At 40.7% G+C, this 19,586-nt stretch overlaps 1 protein-coding gene across 1 annotated transcript in view; it reads left to right on the top strand.

The window, feature by feature from the left end:
- Window positions 1-1,203: 1,203 nt before the first annotated feature.
- Window positions 1,204-19,586, top strand: part of slc8a2a (solute carrier family 8 member 2a) — a 35,416-nt gene continuing 17,033 nt past the window's right edge. The window contains exons 1-4 of the mRNA XM_087847084.1: window positions 1,204-1,372; window positions 16,337-16,747; window positions 18,273-18,410; window positions 18,583-18,810. Coding sequence (XP_087703210.1) covers window positions 16,406-16,747; window positions 18,273-18,410; window positions 18,583-18,810 — 708 coding nt within the window. The 5' untranslated portion in view covers window positions 1,204-1,372; window positions 16,337-16,405. The remainder of the gene's footprint in view (window positions 1,373-16,336; window positions 16,748-18,272; window positions 18,411-18,582; window positions 18,811-19,586) is intronic.

Genomic DNA, 19,586 nt, shown 5'->3' with positions numbered 1-19,586 from the left:
TTTTAAGTATTTACATATTTCGGTATTTAAAATATATATATGTTTGTGCAGTGTGTAAAACATTAACCATGCACTCACTATTTTACTATGTCAGGAGGTTTTATGAAATTCTTCTTGATGAAGAGCTTATATGTATGATTTATAAATATGATTTATGATCATATTTGAATGTAAAACGTGTTCATTGCAGGTTCTGGTAAGAATTATTTTTCCCAAATGTTTCTTGAAATTACAATGTTTTAATAATGTCATCCATCAGTTTTTGTTTTTTTAACCACTTATCTTCAAGGATAAGGACAAACATAGTCCAACATTTTCTAAAATTCTGTTATTCATTCATTCATGATAAAGGCAGTATATTTAAGATTCATTAGTTATTTCTCAAGAGTAAATTATTAGTATGTTGTACCATATGCCACATCATAAATATCTGTCCCACATAACACCTATCACTGAAGATATAACATTACCTTTGTGATCAGACTGTCATATTCTAAGTAATGCAAAGGTTAAGTACAAATAAACTCATTTATATTTAAATGGTTACATAACAACAAAGCATCCAGAATGGTGACCATACTGTACTCTTAGTAGCCTTTTGTTTTCTTTCCAGTGGTGCTTTCTGATTAGAAGTGATGACGGATATACTTGGATTTTTACTGCAAAGAGCTCTGTGCATGTTATAATATGAAAAATATTAACAGTGGCCTTTTTAGAACAAACAAATATACATTAATAACAATTAACTAGAACGCTTTTCAGACCAGAGTAAGACTTTATTCTGCCTGAAACTCCTAACAAGAGCTTACAATGTCATTAGTTCTTGCCACACAATTCTAATAAACTGTATTTCAGCACATGAGCAGATTCTACCCACAAATAGAAATATTAGAAGGACAAAAAGTGGGTTTTTAAAAAATTCTGGGGAGGAAGCAAGCCTTCAGGAGAGCACGGTAACATCAACGTCTCATTTGTGCGTTTTAATCTGCTTAAGCTGCGTTCAGGCGCTCTCAAAAATTATTACATAAACAACGACATTAACCAGATTTATGTGGCGGGAACAAAGTCTCTTTGACGTTTGAGGTCGTGATTAATATATATTATTTCCAGTCTCAGAAACCTTTGCTCTTGATCCACTTTAAAAGCGTACAGTCCAAATTCACGATCTCGGGAGGAGACCCTGAAGGCAGCACGTCACGAGCCGCGTGGGCTCGCAGCATCACCACCTCTGTTAGCCACAATGTGAGTTAACGAGAAAGTTCACTTTGAGAGTTCAGCCTGCTGTCGACGCGGGGAAAGTTTAACCAGGACGCGTTTCTAGAGTTTCTGAAGCAATGGCAGCCTGTGGTGGAGAAGTCCCATAAAGCATAAGGTAAGACACGAAGGGAAGGGATGGCCAGCGAACAGGTGCGGCGGACAAACAGCGGTTGTGGCGGGCTGCTAGAGGCTACGCCCTCGCGATCCATGTACAGTTTTGATAGCTAACATTAAATAGGGCCGGGGTCACTACGCTGTTACAAACCTAATGACTTTAGTGGTTAAGCTGTCAGTCACACCAGTGAATTCTTTATCTATGTAATTATTTTCTATCATAGAAAAAAAGTGAGGTTAAAAGTTGCCCGGGATTTTTAAAATTTAAAAGCAATCTTGAGTCAAAAAGGAATGGGTTCGGGAAGGAAATAGTAAGCGGTGTGTGGCCAGTAAAAACAGGAATATAAACATTATATAATGAAGACAAGTACCTCTAGTCCGTATTTATTAATCCCATAATCTTTACCGTATATTTGCGTTATATAGTACAACTGGAAAAGCATCTAATGGATCATCACTGGCAGCTGCAAGTAAATGTTTGATGAGTGCTTGAAAACGAAATCTAATCTGCTACAGCTCCACCACGTGTGCATTATAATTCATACCAGAACCTGCTTACTCTCCTTTACTGTCCCATGAGTCCAGGATGCTCAGAGAATGTGTGTTTGTGTGTTCCCGCTGGACATTTAGAGGTTTTATATGTTTTATTCAGAAAGCTTCGTCCCTGACATTTAATTCTGATAAGGGCTGGACTTCAGAGCTGACATTTAACTGACAGATAAACACTGTTCATTTAGCAGATTGGCTTCACACAGTATCCCCACTCACTCATCTCTTGTGTCCGCCACAGCCCTGGCTGGCCATCGGTGTGTTAAGAGTTGCTGATGTGTGAGACAGGAGGCGTTGACTGCAGATACATCCCCAGTGCTGGTTCATTATATTTGCTTAGAGAGATTATATCAGTTATATCACTTTTCAGATGAGGATCCAAAAAAGCACTATGATTATTCATTTTCTCTTTGTAGTTTTTTGTTTTTTGGCATACACTTATCTCTTCTGTTGTAATATCTATAGAGCTTAAATCCACTCCAATCAACTAGGAAGGTTGATGTTACACTTTGGGTGTATTTGAAACAATTAAATATTATGATGCAATGTCACATTTAAAGAGTCTTTGTAATGAGGAATTCAATATTAGGGATGATTATTTATTTGAGGCATGCTGACATATAGATATTGAATATCAGTACCACGACATATATCAGTGCTAGTGGCTAATGTCAATCTGTTGTTGCTTCGTCTTTCTGTCCGAACATTCAAAAATAGTGTGACGATGAGCCGAGTGACCCTGTTATGAGAACAGACAACCAAAAATATCCTCATCAGCATCAACTATTGTCGAAATTTTTATTTTATATTAGCCTCACAGTTAGCGTTGACGACTACCCGCCTCAGCACTCGGCGTCCATGCTCTGTAACTTTACATGGCCTGCTACTTTGTGACAGAGTTGCTATGGTAAGAGTTGATTATGAATGCATATGAAGTAAGACATTTATTTAACAGACCTGTTGCAACTGTGGCACCCTGTTACAGTGCCATGTTCAAATCCAGTGAACTCTATAGACCTGTTCATTCACAAGGGTTTATTCAAGCAGATTGCACAATTAGGTGCTTGAGTCCATACACATGTGCGATGAGAAACACCTGGATTAAAGGTGGTATGGTCTCATGCTTTTTCATTCTTTGTCAGTTCTATATTTTTTAAACAATTGTTTTAGTTACAGCCCAGTTTTCATGTTGTTTGCAGACAGATCGTTGCTGTCTTGCTTATGTGTGATATCTAAGCACAGGGAAGACAATATGTGTTGGGGGTTCAGGAGGTAAATCTAAGTAGTCTACCACTAAAGCTCACTGACACTTATCCTGAAATGCAAGCTCCTTCCCACAGACTCACACGTATGTGAGCGCTCAAGTAAACCAATGCGGCAGCATTAGGTGCAGTCACCCATATGTGCACCATTCGTGAGTGCCAAGGGACAACGGGCTATACTACACCTTACATTTCTCTCATATTTCACATGCGATTCCCCCGCATGTTAATCTCCAGGATTAAGGAAAACCAGGGTCAGGGTCTTATGGATGATACTTCTTTTTGAATTAGATTGGCTTACCTTGTTTGGATATCAGCTGTTGAATAGTGCAAGAGTATTAATGAGCCCAGAAAACGTCGGTCACATAAATCACAAGTGAACAATTTCTGTTTATTTTGAACTTGTTAAGCTTGCTGTGATGTATAGTATTTATCAGTTTCTCTGTGAGTTCGTGTGATTGATGGGAAAAGGAGAGTCGGTGCGTATCAGGGTCTGTTTTGTTTTCATTGACTCGCTGGTCTATTGTGTTTGCCAGCCTGCTGGCTGCCTCTGCACATTTTGTTGATCTGAACTAGGTTGTTTTCCTGAATTAACATGTTCACAGTGAAGGATGAAAGTCACCTTTCAAACACAAAAATAAGTTCGTAGCTTGCTGTGTTTCCATTCCCATAATCTATGTTAGACTTCAGGTGTCCGTGTGATGTCACCCAGTTAATGAACAGTACAAGTAACGTATTCACTTACACTGGGTAATAAGTAGAGATTCTCTCTTGAATGAGTTACAGCAAAGGGGGGGAAAGGAGTAGAGATGGCTTACAGGGGTAAGGTGCTGACCGTCTGTATCTGAGCTATTATTTTGCACAGCCATCAGTATGTGTTTGTATATTCAGTCCACTGTTTATGTTTATGACAGTTTCCTGAATATTGCATAACAGGTGTCCCTGTCTGGGTTCATACTGAAGTTGAGAGTGCTGTTCCTTCTAAGGTGACAGAGCCGCCAGTGGCTGAGCAGGCTGTCTCAGGTAATGGAAACCTCAGGAGCCGCTGTCTGCTGGCTGTCAGCCGCTTGTCTCCCGACCTCCTTTCTGTCCGCCCTCACCTCCGGCCCCATGCTGACTTTCTCTGTCCACCTGCCTTATCTTTTTACAGTGAGGTGCACGTGGAAGTCCCAGGAAAAGCAGCTGTGTACGTTTCTTTTTTTTTTTTTTAAACACAGGTACAATGAGTCTAGAGCGAGAAACAAGAGACGGAAATGGTTTAGAGATGTCGAATGAATTGTTTATCTCAGAGTCAAACTGATTAGAGAGGAAGAGAGACGTTAAACTCTGTAACCCTTCTTTAGTCTGACAGTATGCAACTCGAGCTGCTCTGGATGTGTACACACACATATATGTATGTATATACATGTATATGTGTGTGTATGTGTGTGTATATATATACATATATATATTAGGGGTACAACGATACACAAAATTCACGGTTCGGTTTGGTTCGATACTTTGGTGTCAAAAAAATGTTCATGCCTTTTTAATTTGTCATTTATTAAAATTATAAATATATATTTTAACTCAAAAGTACAGTTTTTAAATTTAATGTTGCTGAAACAACAAAATAATAAAAAATAAATAAATCTATCTGATGGAGAAATCCCTCATCTTTGGAAAAGAGAGTTTATTACAGAGAAATGTCTCTTTCCAAAATAAAAGCTATACTATACGCTTCTTCTGGGCTATATTCTCAGCAGCATATTAAACATATCAGGTCCCCATAAGGAGAATCATGTGCTAACGGCTGTCTAAATGACTCGGGTAAAGTTTGTAGCATGCGTGCTTGTTGTTTTTGTCTGCTTCCACTTGTCTTTGCACTAGGATGCTGTCGGAGTAAATGTGCAGTCATATTCGTTGTGTTCCCGCTAGTGCTGTCAGCGTTAATCTCGTTAAAATGACATTAATGCCATAACGCAGCAAATCTCCGTTAACGAGTTACCGTAGATCGCCCCGTACGTGGGGCTGGACGGCGTCAACACGTTAACGAGCTAACTGCGCTAACGCACTAGTTCCCACCAATTGAGCATTGCGTGACACAACCGACATACTGTTTTACTTTAGTCCATGACACGCTTACCTTCAGGGTCATACGTCACATGAAAACCAAGATAGTTCCAAACGCCAGATCTGAATGAGGGTGGGGGAGGTTCAATTTGCCATGTTGCAACTAGCTTAGCTTCTGTGTTACTAGCTTGTGCTGTGCTCAGTGGATCTGCGCTCGACAGTGCAGATCCACTGAGCGCTCAACACAGACAGCATTGTCAGAAGAAAAGTTGATAAAATAAATAAAACATTTTGTATTGTTCGATACATATGCGTACCGAACCGAAAGCACTGTATCGAAGGGTTCAATACCGATACGAGTATTGTTGCACTCCTTATATATATATATTCTTGTTTTTTTTGGCAGTTGGAATTGTGGCACGGTGTTTACGCAGGGATTAGAATTAATAAAGATAGTGTAGCAGATCAGTTAATTTTAATTTGTCATAATAATACCGTCTGGGTACTAAAATTCCAAACTTTATTTGCAATCATCATGTTGAAGTAATATAGGACATTCAGTAATGTCAGTGAACTGTTTTTGTCTGCAGCTGAATAATAATAAATATAATGTGCAAGTGTAAAAGAACAAAAAAAAAACTTGGATTTGGTGCTTTTTTTAATGAAGGATGAAATTTATACACACTGATTAAAAATACACATATTCTCATTTAAGTTATTCATTCAGCTGCAGGATTAAAGCTCAAAATGTCTTTCAGTTTGTCAAGACCACTTAATTTCGTCTGACTGCAGAAGATTGCTTCTTCTTGCCGACGCAAGGCTTTTGTGACAGCATTTGTTGGACCGAGCAACACACAGTAAAAGTGGGCATCCCAAAGAGCTCAGTGCAGATCTGAGACGATGACAGATTGACACAAACAGTACAAGTTATTAGAAAGTGTAGACACATTGCCACGGTCTGAAAAAGATCCAAACTGTCGTCCTCAGCAGAGATTAAATTGGCCCAAACTGCGAGGAACCACCAAAGCCCGAGTCAGTGTCACTGTGTTGTGTAAGAAGCTCCAACTCCAAAGCTAACACATTCAAGCTTAACTAAAGTTGGAGATTGTGCAGGGGAAGCAACACAACTTCATATAACATTATGCATTAACAGATTTAATTGATCTCTGCTATTTCTAAGTCAGAAATCAGATATAGCTAAAGTTTACAAGGTATGCTACATGTATAATTTTCATGATCTTGATTTCAGACAACTCAAAACTAAACTTGTGCATCATCAAAGGCAGAGCTGCTTTTGATATCGGTTCATTTTGTGCTTGAAAGTTGTCTCAAAAATTCACAAAACACCGTTTTAACCCAGTCTGTGTATCTGGCTTTCACTGCTTTCTTTCTATCATAAAAATGTCCTCAGTTCCAGTTCTGAAGTAGCACATACAGTGGGGCAAAAAAGTATTTAGTCAGCCACCGATTGTGCAAGTTCCCCCACTTAAAATGATGACAGAGGTCAGTAATTTGCACCAGAGGTACACTTCAACTGTGAGAGACAGAATGTGAAAAAAAAATCCATGAATTCACATGGTAGGATTTGTAAAGAATTTATTCGTAAATCAGGGTGGAAAATAAGTATTTGGTCAATAACAAAAATACAACTCAATACTTTGTAACATAACCTTTGTTGGCAATAACAGAGGTCAAACGTTTACTATAGTTCTTTACCAGGTTTGCACACACAGTAGCTGGTATTTTGGCCCATTCCTCCATGCAGATCTTCTCAAGAGCAGTGATGTTTTGGGGCTGTCGCCGAGCAACACGGACTTTCAACTCCCGCCACAGATTTTCTATGGGGTTGAGGTCTGGAGACTGGCTAGGCCACTCCAGGACTTTCAAATGCTTCTTACGGAGCCACTCCTTTGTTGCCCGGGCGGTGTGTTTTGGATCATTGTCATGTTGGAAGACCCAGCCTCGTTTCATCTTCAAAGTTCTCACTGATGGAAGGAGGTTTTGGCTCAAAATCTCACGATACTTGGCCCCATTCATTCTGTCCTTAACACGGATCAGTCGTCCTGTCCCCTTGGCAGAAAAACAGCCCCATAGCATGATGTTTCCACCCCCATGCTTCACAGTAGGTATGGTGTTCTTGGGATGCAACTCAGTATTCTTCTTCCTCCAAACACGACGAGTTGAGTTTATACCAAAAAGTTCTACTTTGGTTTCATCTGACCACATGACATTCTCCCAATCCTCTGCTGTATCATCCATGTGCTCTCTGGCAAACTTCAGACGGGCCTGGACATGCACTGGCTTCAGCAGCGGAACACGTCTGGCACTGCGGGATTTGATTCCCTGCCGTTGTAGTGTGTTACTGATGGTGACCTTTGTTACTTTGGTCCCAGCTCTCTGCAGGTCATTCACCAGGTCCCCCCATGTGGTTCTGGGATCTTTGCTCACCGTTCTCATGATCATTTTGACCCCACGGGATGAGATCTTGCGTGGAGCCCCAGATCGAGGGAGATTATCAGTGGTCTTGTATGTCTTCCATTTTCTGATGATTGCTCCCACAGTTGATTTTTTCACACCAAGCTGCTTGCCTATTGTAGATTCACTCTTCCCAGTCTGGTGCAGGTCTACAATTCTTTTCCTGGTGTCCTTCGAAAGCTCTTTGGTCTTGGCCATGGCGGAGTTTGGAGTCTGACTGGTTGAGGCTGTGGACAGGTGTCTTTTATACAGATGATGAGGTCAAACAGGTGCCATTCATACAGGTAACAAGTGGGGGAATGAAAAGCTTCTTACAGAAGACGTTACAGGTCTGTGAGAGCCAGGGATTTTCCTTGTTTGAGGTGACCAAATACTTATTTTCCACCCTGATTTACGAATAAATTCTTTACAAATCCTACCATGTGAATTCATGGATTTTTTTTTCACATTCTGTCTCTCACAGTTGAAGTGTACCTCTGGTGCAAATTACTGACCTCTGTCATCATTTTAAGTGGGGGAACTTGCACAATCGGTGGCTGACTAAATACTTTTTTGCCCCACTGTACCACACACACACACACACACACACCATGGCAACTTCAAGTCTGTGTTAGAAGAAGCAAAATTATTTGACTAATAATAAATTAGAGTTACAGAGTTGAGTACATTTTAATTTGTGTTAAAGCCGCCAGTAGACGTACATCTTTACTGACTTATCTTTCAGAAAATGCCCACAGCCCAAAATATTCTAGCGGCTCCATAAAATATCTGTGAATGAATGCAAACCGTCTCACAGGCACTGATATATACAAAAAGATCATTAGCTCATCAAGTTACCAGTTGTAAGTTTCTTGTGTTTACAAGAAACTTTTACCCTACAAAATATCTGAGTCTGGCTGGCAGTTAGTGTAGCCTGGTATATAACTGAATAACAACCATGTAGTAATGATGTGTGTCAAATGCCCATTATATAACTGAACTGAAGTATTAGGGGTTTTTTTATGTTTAAGTATGTAGACATTTTTAAAAAGATGTTAAAAAGATGTTTTTACAATATCAATATACTTTGTGGGCAGTTCAGATGACCAATCAAGCACAGAGACCCTGTAAAACTGTAGAGCTAATTTCTTAAATCAGTCAGCGATCTCATTCTGAAGTACAATAAAAAGTTACCTGACGTCAGTCTGGAACGTTATGTGGCCGTCTTCTTCAGCTGCTCTCATTAGGGGTCGGCACAGCGGGTCATCTGCCTCCACCTCACCCTACCCCACCCTATGGTGAAATTTCAGTGACTAAATTTACAGGGTTTAGTGAATGGGATGAAATAGAATCAGTTCAAAAATGACATTGAATGAGAAATTATTTGGACATTATGCAGTCAGTTGTTATACAGTATGGGACTGTACATGAACGGGTTAGACATGCAGTTGAGTCGTGGTTGAAAGTAGATCTCCACACTTGAGGAACTGAACAGCATGGCAGTGTGCCCGCCGTGTTGTAAACTAAACCTTGTGCTCAGCCGAGCTTGCACTGCTGCCGTCCAGATTGATGATAATTTTGACCCGGTGGACTTCTGGGGAACAAAGACAGTAAAGCAGTTGGGTTATCTTTCTCCTGCTGCGTGCACATGGACTTCTCAGAAAACATTTGATTCCTCAGCGGTACTGACTGAGCTGGTGTACTTAATTTATACATGCATAATTAGAGCAAACGTGGCAGATTTTTGTAAGACACACCTGATGACTGAACTGAAGTTTAAGTTTGTCTACGTTACTCTCGTAGGCTTTCTGAAAGTTTTTATTTGGTTGTGTTCTCACTCATTTTCAGTCCTTTCGTGCAACGTTCCGAGTGGACAATAAAAGAAGAAACTGCCTTAAAACATCTGCAGCAAATGATTAATATTTGAAAGGCTACATTCTGCTTGTTCAGTCTGTTAAACTTGATGTGTTAAACTTATTTTCTTAAGTCCTTTACTTAGTGACTATAATAACTAAATGTGTGTGAGACATGTTTTAAACTGGCTTAAACATTTGCTGAGGGCTCTTTGGAAAATCTGATGCAGTGGAAACAAGTAGATGATTCTTTAACAAACCCCTGCCTGCTTTCCGCTGCCTCTGCCACGGTCTTTTTTAAATTTGGGATAAGATTCAAAAATGAATTGCGTAATAAAGTAAAAGGAGGTGTTTCTCTTTGATTAAATGTGAAAAATGGCCTTCCAAACTGACAGATTCTAGTCAACACCTGACACAACGCATGCATGTTAACACAGTCCAGCACTGACTGGTAAAAAATGAGATGTTTACAGTGAAGTCTCCACAATATAACTGAATGCCATGTTAGTGGTTTGGCTCAGCATATATCTGTCTGTGTGATTATTATTATTATTATTATTATTATTAGATATCTTACACTCTGGTTCATCAGCAGGCTCATAATAATGTTACTCATTAAAGCAATGGTTCCCTTTGGGGGATCTTGGGAATCATATTTAATGTCTCACTGGTACTTGAGGCAAATAATAAAACTCCAAGGTCTCTTAACACCGGTCTTGTTTTGGTCTGAATATCTACTTATCCCAGTTTGCGTGATAAACTTTAAAAATATTAAAACTCCGGTGGTGTCAGTGTTTGCCTTGAATAATTAGATGGGAATCAGATATTAAGTATGTTCAAAAATCATTTGTAACCACAGAGAACCAAAATACATTTCACACTTAAATAGTGTGAATACGGGGCGATCGTGGTTCAAGATTTGGGAGTTCGTCTTGTAATCTGAAGGTTGCCGGTTCGAGCCCCGGCTTGGACAGTCTCGGTCGTTGTGTCCTTGGGCAAGACACTTCACCCGTTGCCTACTGGTGGTGGTCAGAGGGCCTGGTGGCGCCAGTGTCCGGCAGCCTCGCCTCTGTCAGTGCGCCCCAGGGTGGCTGTGGCTACAATGTAGCTGCCATCACCAGTGTGTGAATGGGTGGATGACTGGATGTGTGAAGCGCTTTGGGGTCCTTAGGGACTAGTAAAGCGCAATACAAATACAGGCCATTTACCATTTTACAGATAATTAATAATAATAATAATTTCAGGTAAATTTTGCCTATTAACATTGAGAGTTATTATGATATTTTCTTGAACGGCAGGTGAGTGCGTCTGTGATTCACTGTAGATGTTGTTAGAATGCAGAGGAAATGCTTTACAGACGAGTGTAAGCTTCTGCTCTGTGTGCAATCACAGGCCATGATTGGCTGGCTGTGAAACTGATACACGGTGTGTTATTGGTTTACCTGTGCATAGAGCTTACATCCTGGAAAATTGATCTGTGTCAATCTGCATATAGGTTAATGCTTGAGCTGCTGGGGCAACACAGTTTCTTCCTGCAGTGATGGATCGCTGATTAGAAGGTCTGTGTGTGCGTTTCAGGTCTCTGTTTTGGAGTATATGTCAAACGGGACCAAGACAGGAAGTGTCTTTGGTTTTCTTTTTAGTTTAGACAAGAGTGCTTAGTATTTGATATATATGTGTTATTTCTGTGATCACTGTAATCAGAGTACTTAACTTGACTGTAATAGATAATCCATTGGTGAATAAGTAACACGCCCATCTGCCTCACTGTCTCTAAGTCTGACTGGTTTAGAGTCACAGCAGAAAGCCATGTCATCCACTTGGTTGTTGGCGCTAACACAGAATAGCCAGTGGTCGGGAAGACTTTGGACACCTCTGAAATTACTCCTGTAAGTCCAATTGCATTTTTTTTCGTATTATTGATGCTTTAATTATTCATCTTTAACTCACCTGTATGCCCGACTGCTCCACATGTCAGAAAGAGCATCCCTTTATCTGACAATACCCCACGGCCAGGATACAGGTGGGAAATATTAAACTGTTAAAGGTGCTAACTCTTTTTTCTGCTGGCTCTCCTATCAGTGTAAGATAACCCCAGGCAATCACTTATCGGTGGTGCTGACAGATAGTGGCCGTGTCGGAGGCCGTAAGGGGAGAGGAGCTGTCATCCAGCTCACTGTTCCTGTGCGTGAAGAGGACAGAGAGACCACAGAGTTGTCAACACCCTGGGACCCCTGTACTCCAGGCATTAGAGAGGCTTGTAAGAAGAGAGTGCCACATTTTTTTGCACTTTATGTTGTTCACTATCCTTGTTTTTTTTATAATCCTTAAAAGACAATAAAGTTCCCAGTGAACATCAGTCCTCCAGAAAAATCAGAGAGTTGACCTGAATCAGTGCCACTGCAGAGCTGCACAGCTCGAAGGGAGGAGCAGTAGTCTGCCAATTTATCTGCCTATTTAAACAGTCTCTGAAGTGGAAAGACTATGAAGCACGCACTTAATGTCTGACTCATAAATCCACCCGGCTCTTCATATGAATGATCCTTAAAGAGTAGGTGATTGAAAGGAAGAGATATCCTTCTATATTTAGGTGAATGCATTGATCAATAATGCACCAGCTTCTTGATTAGCTAGCACTCATTATCCACTGAGGCTTTGTTGCATGCTACCAATCATCAAAATTCACCGTTTACTATTCTGAACAAATCTGAGTTTATGTTTTAAGCATGTCAAGCATGTCAATGTTAAAAAGGTCATATAAAATATTGAAGTCTTTAGTTCTCACTTTTACATTTAGTGGACTTCTTAAAGGGGCTGCCATTCAGATTATTTTAAAAATAATTTTTATGTGACAGTAAAATAAATATGAGTGTTTTTAGTGTTATTGTCGTCATGCTCAAACTTGCGCCAAACAGTTTTGTTCTTTGTTCTATTGTCCAAATATGATTATTGGGGAGGTTATTTTTGGTGAGCTTGTTTCCCCCACAACAACCACTGGCGTAAGGTAGCCCTCTGTCTGAGGTCGAGGTAACCGTAGCAGGCCTTGGAAAGTGAAATGCGATGCTGCAGGCCCTCAGGGCTGTGTTTTTGAATCACAACTGCATAATGAGCTGGCAGAGCTCCGGCTGCATCAAAGATGCAGCACCCCAGTATCTGTTTCAAGTCACAGTGCACAATAGTGCAGTGTCACCTGTGCAAGAGCAGTGGAGGCGTTGGGCTCAAGAGGAGCACTGAAAAAAGGCTGAAATCTTTCTCCCACCCTGCTATGACACCCTCAGACTCACTGCTTACACTAAATCTCCCTGTTACACTTTGTCTGTGTGGTGCTTGATATTGTTAATCTTCCTTTCAATCAAAAACACGTGTTGGAAATGGCCAAAATACTTGTTTTCAACTTGAGAACTCTAGAACAGCGGTCTCCAATCCCCGGGCCATGGACCGCTACGTCCCGGAGCTAGCGATATCTCCGGTCGGGCGACCAAACTCTATCTCAGCCTCTATCTCTGGGGCTGAGATAGATTTTGGTCGCCCAACCGGAGATATCGCTAGCTCCGGGACGTCGGGCTAGCGATTTTGCGAGCCCTGCGGTCCGTGAGTCGTTTGGTACCGGCCGCGAGAGTTGAGGCTCGGGTGTGAAGTTCATGGTTTTCAGGGGTTTTATCGTTAACTGTTTCCCTGGGTCTTTTCACGTGTTGTAGTTGTGCGTCTTATTTTGAAATAAATGTTTACGCGTTACCATAGCGACCAGAGAGCATTAAGGGGCAGAGAGGAGGATGTTACTCTCAATGTTGTTGGCGCATTTCAGGAGGACGCTGCTAATAAAGTTACACAATTACACCGTGAATTTGCGTTTATTATTATATTTACAAAATACCACAGTTTTCGTCTTGGTCGTATCATTTTGTTTTGTTGTATTTATCCGTGACACCTTAAAGGCCGGTCCGTGAACATTAAACTGGTCCGTGGTGCAAAAAAGGTTGGGGACCGCTGGTTTAGAATACTTGACTGCAACATCATGACTCACTGATCAATCAATAAGTGAAGGTAGCACATCCTAACATCCACAGTTAGTGACATTTTTGCCTGTGTTCCTCTTTCTGGTTTAAATCAGTGAAGTTACTGAAATCCAGCAATCTGTCATTACTGGCTGCATAGAAATACATGGAAGGTAAGTGAAGAGCACATCTAATTCAGCGGTCCCTTGTACCGGTCCGTGAGTCGTTTGGTACTGGGCCGCGAGAGTTGAGGCTCAGGTGTGAAATGTAAAGTTTTCAGGGTTTTTATCGGTTTTCAGCGTTATTTTGTTATCATTTTTATCGTTTACTCGGTTTTCCTGGGTCTTTTCACGTGTGTTATGAATAAATCTTCTTTTTTTCGGTACCGGTACTAGTTTTATTTTGTTGTATTTATCCGCAACACCTTAAAGGCCGGTCCATAAAAATATTGTCGGGCATAAACCGGTCCGTGGCGCAAAAAAGGTTGGGGACCGCTGATCTAATTGGTGGGATTATTGGAAAACAAACAAGCCCGGTATATGTTGTTGTCAAAAATTCAGTTTATCGTTAATGTGAATGCAGTTTAAGCATTACCTAGTGGATTAAGTGGAGAGCTAGAAATAGTTGGACTTGACCTCAACACAGAACTCAGGTTCTTGACCTTGTTTCCTGAAAAGGAGCTGGACTCTGGTCCACTCTGAAGTTGTATGTTGGGGTTTTCCTTGGTGGACTAAAGGGTTTCTTCCCTTCACCTTCAGCTTGGGGATGACATGTTAACTCTTCTTTGCATGACGCTGCAGAGGACACATCTTTACGGGACTCCTTTCTTTGGTGGATTCTTGCCAGAGATTTCTTCCTGTTAAGTCATTAGAACTGTGGTAGTATCTCTTGGGCACTAAAGTGAAGAGAGGAGTGGAGTCTTAATGAGTTTGTGGAACTCCCGAAGCAGCTGATGGGAACCATTAGGCCAAGTGGAGTGTGGCTCAGGCAGTGGCTGAAGTAAAAACTCAAGTCTGAGAGGAATTTGGTGAGGTTGTGGATCAAGACTTCATTACGGCAATGAGGCAACTCAGGAAGGGTTAACAGCACTCCCTCCTTAAGCGATTATCAGCAGTGTCAATAGCATTGTTTAGCCAAATCCAATATTCCATCAGTGCCTAGTATTGTTGTGGTTTGATGTTTTGGAAGTCAGCATGGGGGAGTTGGTGAATTCACTAAAGTGCTGTTTCAGGATGTTAGGAATCATCAGGAGTCTGGATGTGTTCAATTAAAATGTTCTTATCTAGGCTGATGGTGAAGACTAACATCTGTTGTGACTGCTGTTCTGTTGGTTTTATGTTTCACGATATACTGTTCTGTCATTTCTACTAATAAATGAATGGATCATTGCTGTGAACCCAGACAACTCGTGGCTCCTTAATCTCATGACCGGGGTTACCTGAATACAAATCCTCCCCACTTTTGGTGTCTGAACCACATTACACGTCCCTAATTCTAACTAAAATATGGATATGCTTTAAACTAATGTTATGAAAGTCCACTTCTCAATCGCAATGTTGGACAAAACATCAGTGCTGAAAACTAGCCAGTTTCATTACTGATCAATTACAATTTATTTAGAGGATAGCAAGGAAACTGTTGCTAGTAGGTCAACATCGACCATATGACCTGCTATAAAGTGCTGGATTCAGATGGATAATCTTAGAAAAAGTCCAGAGTTGGATACACACACATATCTTCAATTTTTATCCATGTAGTAAACGTCTATATTCAAAGAGCCTCTCCGCCATCATTCTGACATCTATACCTTTTACAGAATACTTCAGTATTTTATGGGGAATAGCAAATATTGACCAAATCTATTCTAGTATGGTTATAAGTGAAAAGGTCATATATGTCCTGTTGGAAATTTGCCTTAAAATTACTGTGATGTAGTATTCACAGAGAGATGCTGATGCTGTGCTGAACACTGACTGAACTCTAAACTAGTCCTTAGTTAGTCTTGCCACCAGGTCTCAGTGACTGGTGCTAGAGGTCATTTTGATATGTTGTTACACTGATTCAGTCAGCTCAGTTTACAATTAACTGCTTATAACAAGCCTTTGTGATGGCGGCTATGCTTAAAAAAAACTAAATGAAATGGGGGAGCCTGCATTCTGACAGAGTGTGCTTGAAGACGTCGCTGAAGCAGTATGAATGATGTTTTACTCTGACGGTCATCGTATCGTCATCTGCTGGATATTACATAGGTTAAACATGCGGGAAGGGGAGGAGCTTTGACAGTTGATACTAAAACACGTCTAATATTTAAACTGCTCACAAAGATCATAATAATACCAGAAATAAAGCGGCGTGTCTAGAATTTTGTGTGAAGACTGCAGAACTGTTCTTACAGCCGCATCCATGTTTTTATGTTGTTTTTATGGTAATCTGATGTAGAGCATATTTAAAATGTACTTATTTGCATGACATTGCTGTTATAGTTTACATTAGAATTGCTTTAAATGCTGATGTTCACATTCTTGGATAGTGCATCCAGACCAGGACACTCGAGGACTTGCTCCTGATGAATGTAGTGTGTGTGTGAAAGCACTTAGGCATGTCTGTATGAAGGTGTGTTAGTGGGTGTACGAGCCTTGTTGTCATATAAAGCGCTTCGAGTGCTCGAGCAGAATAGAAAAGCAGAGTATAAGAACCAGCCTATCATGTACCATTTAAGACATGGTGAGATATGTAAACTATCGTATATGATAAAGATTTTCTCTTTCTCAAACAAATGTGTGCTCCTCTGCTTCACTAGGAGTTTCTTTTGACCCAGCGGTTCCCCCAGTGAACCCCACCCCCAGGCCCTTCCTGACTCAGGGATACCATGGGACCCCCTCCGGTTTACCTTTCCAGCCTCCTCTTCCTCTCGTTCCTCCTCCTGTGCCACGCCGGGACCTCCTTCAAGCCCCAGGTTGTGGAGCGAGGATCTGGCCCTGAGCTGCCGCAATCCTCTGGTAACACCTCAGGCTCTGGAAAACGGACGTGTTCTGACACTGTGGTTTGTAAACCCGGCATCCTGCTGCCGGTGTGGCTACCACTCAACCCTCCACTGGGGGAGCAGGCAGGGAGGGCAATCATCTATTTCCTCTGTCTCATGTACATGTTCCTGGGTGTGTCCATCATTGCAGACCGCTTCATGGCATCTATAGAAGTCATTACCTCGCAGGTATTATTGAGCTTAAAATTGGGAATTAAAAAATGCAACCATTTAATTTTTTACTATCAGGGTTTTGTGTTTGCTCGTAGTTGACTAGTGTTTTGGCTCCTTTTTATTAGGAAAAGGCAAATTTTGTTTCCACTTTGAGCTTCCATTTTTTTAAAATATCAAAGTAAAGTGCCAGTATATGTCGCCCTAGATGAATTAACAGATATGAGAATTAGGTAATAAAGAGAAACCGTTTTAAAATATTTACTATAAATTTTCAATCTTCAATTTAAAAAAATAATTTTATCACATTAACTCGCTGCCAAAACAAAAGTAGTTCTAGTATCAGACCCACTGTGTTTGAAGCATCGCCTGTAAGTGTAAGATGGACAAAGCCACTGTCACCTCACCCATTGCTGCTGGATTCCACTTTTGAATCACAGTCTTAACTGCCGATGAGTAGTTTGTTTGTTTTTTTGGGAGCTAAAAATGGACGCTAAAGGTAGTAATCCTGGGTAGCAAGCTGTAGACATGCTCATCAGTGCTAAATAACAGGCTAGGGGCAGGGATAGCTCAGTAGGTAGAGTGGTGGCCCCATGATCCGAAGGTCAGGGGTTCGACTCCACTGAACGGCTGCCCTGAGGTACCCCTGAGCAAGGTACCGTCCCTACACACTGCTCCCTGTGCGCTGCATTGGTGGCTGCCCACTGGGTGAATGGGTTAAATGTAGAGGAGCAATTTCCCTATGGAGACATATACATTATTATTATTATTATTATACATAGTTTAAATTTTAGTCACCAAAACCACCAAAGCAGCCAGACCCCTAAATTTATGCCTTACACAAATTAAATTACCACCCTCTTCCAAAAATGTTGAATCACCATGTAAATGTAAAAGCAGAATGCCTGATTTTGCAAATCCTATAAATTCATATTTTGTTCACAGCAGAATACAGTAAACATTGGAAAAGTTTAACTCTTGTTGTTATATTTTTATATATTAATTTTGCATGACATTTTACATTTTCTACCAGTAGAAACGTTTTAAACTTATTAGATGACCTAGCAACAGGTCAGTAACATGATCGGGTGTAGAAAAACTATTTTAGAGAAGCAGAGTTTAAATAAAGGTTTGCCAATCTGTTAAAAAATAGAATATTGTTCAACATAAAATTGTGAAGGCTTTGAATATCCATCATCTATAGTACCTAATATCATAAAAAGATTGATACATGTACACAAGGGATGGGGCCAAAAATCAGTACTGGATTCTTGTCTGTGGCAAAGCTCGTTTAAAATGGACCGTAGTAGACTCAAAACCTGTGATTAGAATTTACATTTTACACAATGTAGCAGCATTTTGAAATTAGAGAAGCAGTCCTCAGTGCAGTTATTATGAAGAGTAAAACTGTCAACAGTCAAATGAGCTGTTTTTTGTACCAGACTGTAAACGAGATTTCCAACCTGATGTATTTGGGCATTTCAAATATGTCTTAACTGAAATTAAGCATTTTGGGCATTTTCCCAAACGTCTGTGACTGCAGGAGAAAGTGGTGACCGTCACCAAACCCAACGGTGAAACCACAGTCGCAACGGTACGGATCTGGAATGAGACTGTATCCAACCTCACGCTCATGGCACTGGGCTCCTCCGCACCTGAGATCCTGCTTTCTGTTATTGAGGTGCACAACTCATTACATTTGCAGCAACATATGCGTAACATATACAACAAATGCTGGAGCTGTATGTGCACTCGGAGTCTGTTTTGAATTCTAGTTGTTACGTGGCTCTTATTCGGTTCTAGTTAGCTTAACAAATGAGCTTTGATTGACTCTTTTTTTCTCACTTTAACAGGTGTGTGGCCACAACTTCCATGCTGGGGAGCTCGGCCCGGGCACCATAGTGGGCAGCGCTGCCTTCAATATGTTTGTGATAATTGGTCTGTGTGTGTGGGTGGTCCCTGACGGAGAGTCTCGTAAGATCAAACACCTCCGAGTGTTTTTCATAACGGCTTTCTGGAGCATCTTTGCCTACATTTGGCTCTACCTCATACTGGCTGTCATCTCACCTGGGATTGTAGAGGTATGTTCTGATGGTTGCATACATTTTAACTGAAAAACATATGTACTTCTGGCCACAGTGCTATTGTTGATTTTTGGAAACGCAGCCTCTGCATTAACCCTTTAAAACCTGTTGGAGCGGCACGCTCTGTTTTGCGTAACTATTTTTTAATCTCGGTAGCAATGCAACCACGTGAGCTAGCACAATAATTTTTTTTGCATATGAAACCGGAGGAGTTGTACTTACATCTTATGCCATCAGCTTGTCCTCGGTCACAGTTTCCTTCCACATATAGCTTTGCAAAAACTGCATAAAAAGCACTTGCAGCAACAAAAACATAATATTCCAGAAACACGCTTTGCCGATCCGATCAGCTGTTCATAACACTTCCTACGTTGGAATAGACGTCAGCGTGAACTATCGCATGTCCGCCATTACCTGCCCGAAACCGGAAGTGACGTCATTTTCGCGGAAATGTAGTTTTATTTTTACCATCAGGGCCTCATGAGCTTATACTGGTGTTTTTAAAAGTTATCTTTGACTTTATGACTTTCTGTGTCGTTTCTGGGATGCTTAGGACTCATATTGCACTGCTGGAAATAGTTTATTTTGATGCATATGCTGCTTTTTTGCAAATTTGCATTATAATATTTATTTTCGTTTTTCCTGCAGTATATAAAAATTGGTGTATTTCAAAAATAAAACTATGAAGACACTCAAAATAAATTTCCTGTGGTGGGAAACTATTTTGTGCAACTTTTTTATATTTACAGTTTTGAGGGATAAGCCTCTTAAAT

Source organism: Neolamprologus brichardi, chromosome 10, assembly GCF_056152115.1.
Source record: "Neolamprologus brichardi isolate AB-2024 chromosome 10, ASM5615211v1, whole genome shotgun sequence".
Lineage (NCBI taxonomy): Eukaryota > Metazoa > Chordata > Actinopteri > Cichliformes > Cichlidae > Neolamprologus > Neolamprologus brichardi.
The sequence above is the reverse complement of the archived record's forward strand: the minus strand, read 5'-3'. Positions and strand labels throughout refer to the sequence as shown.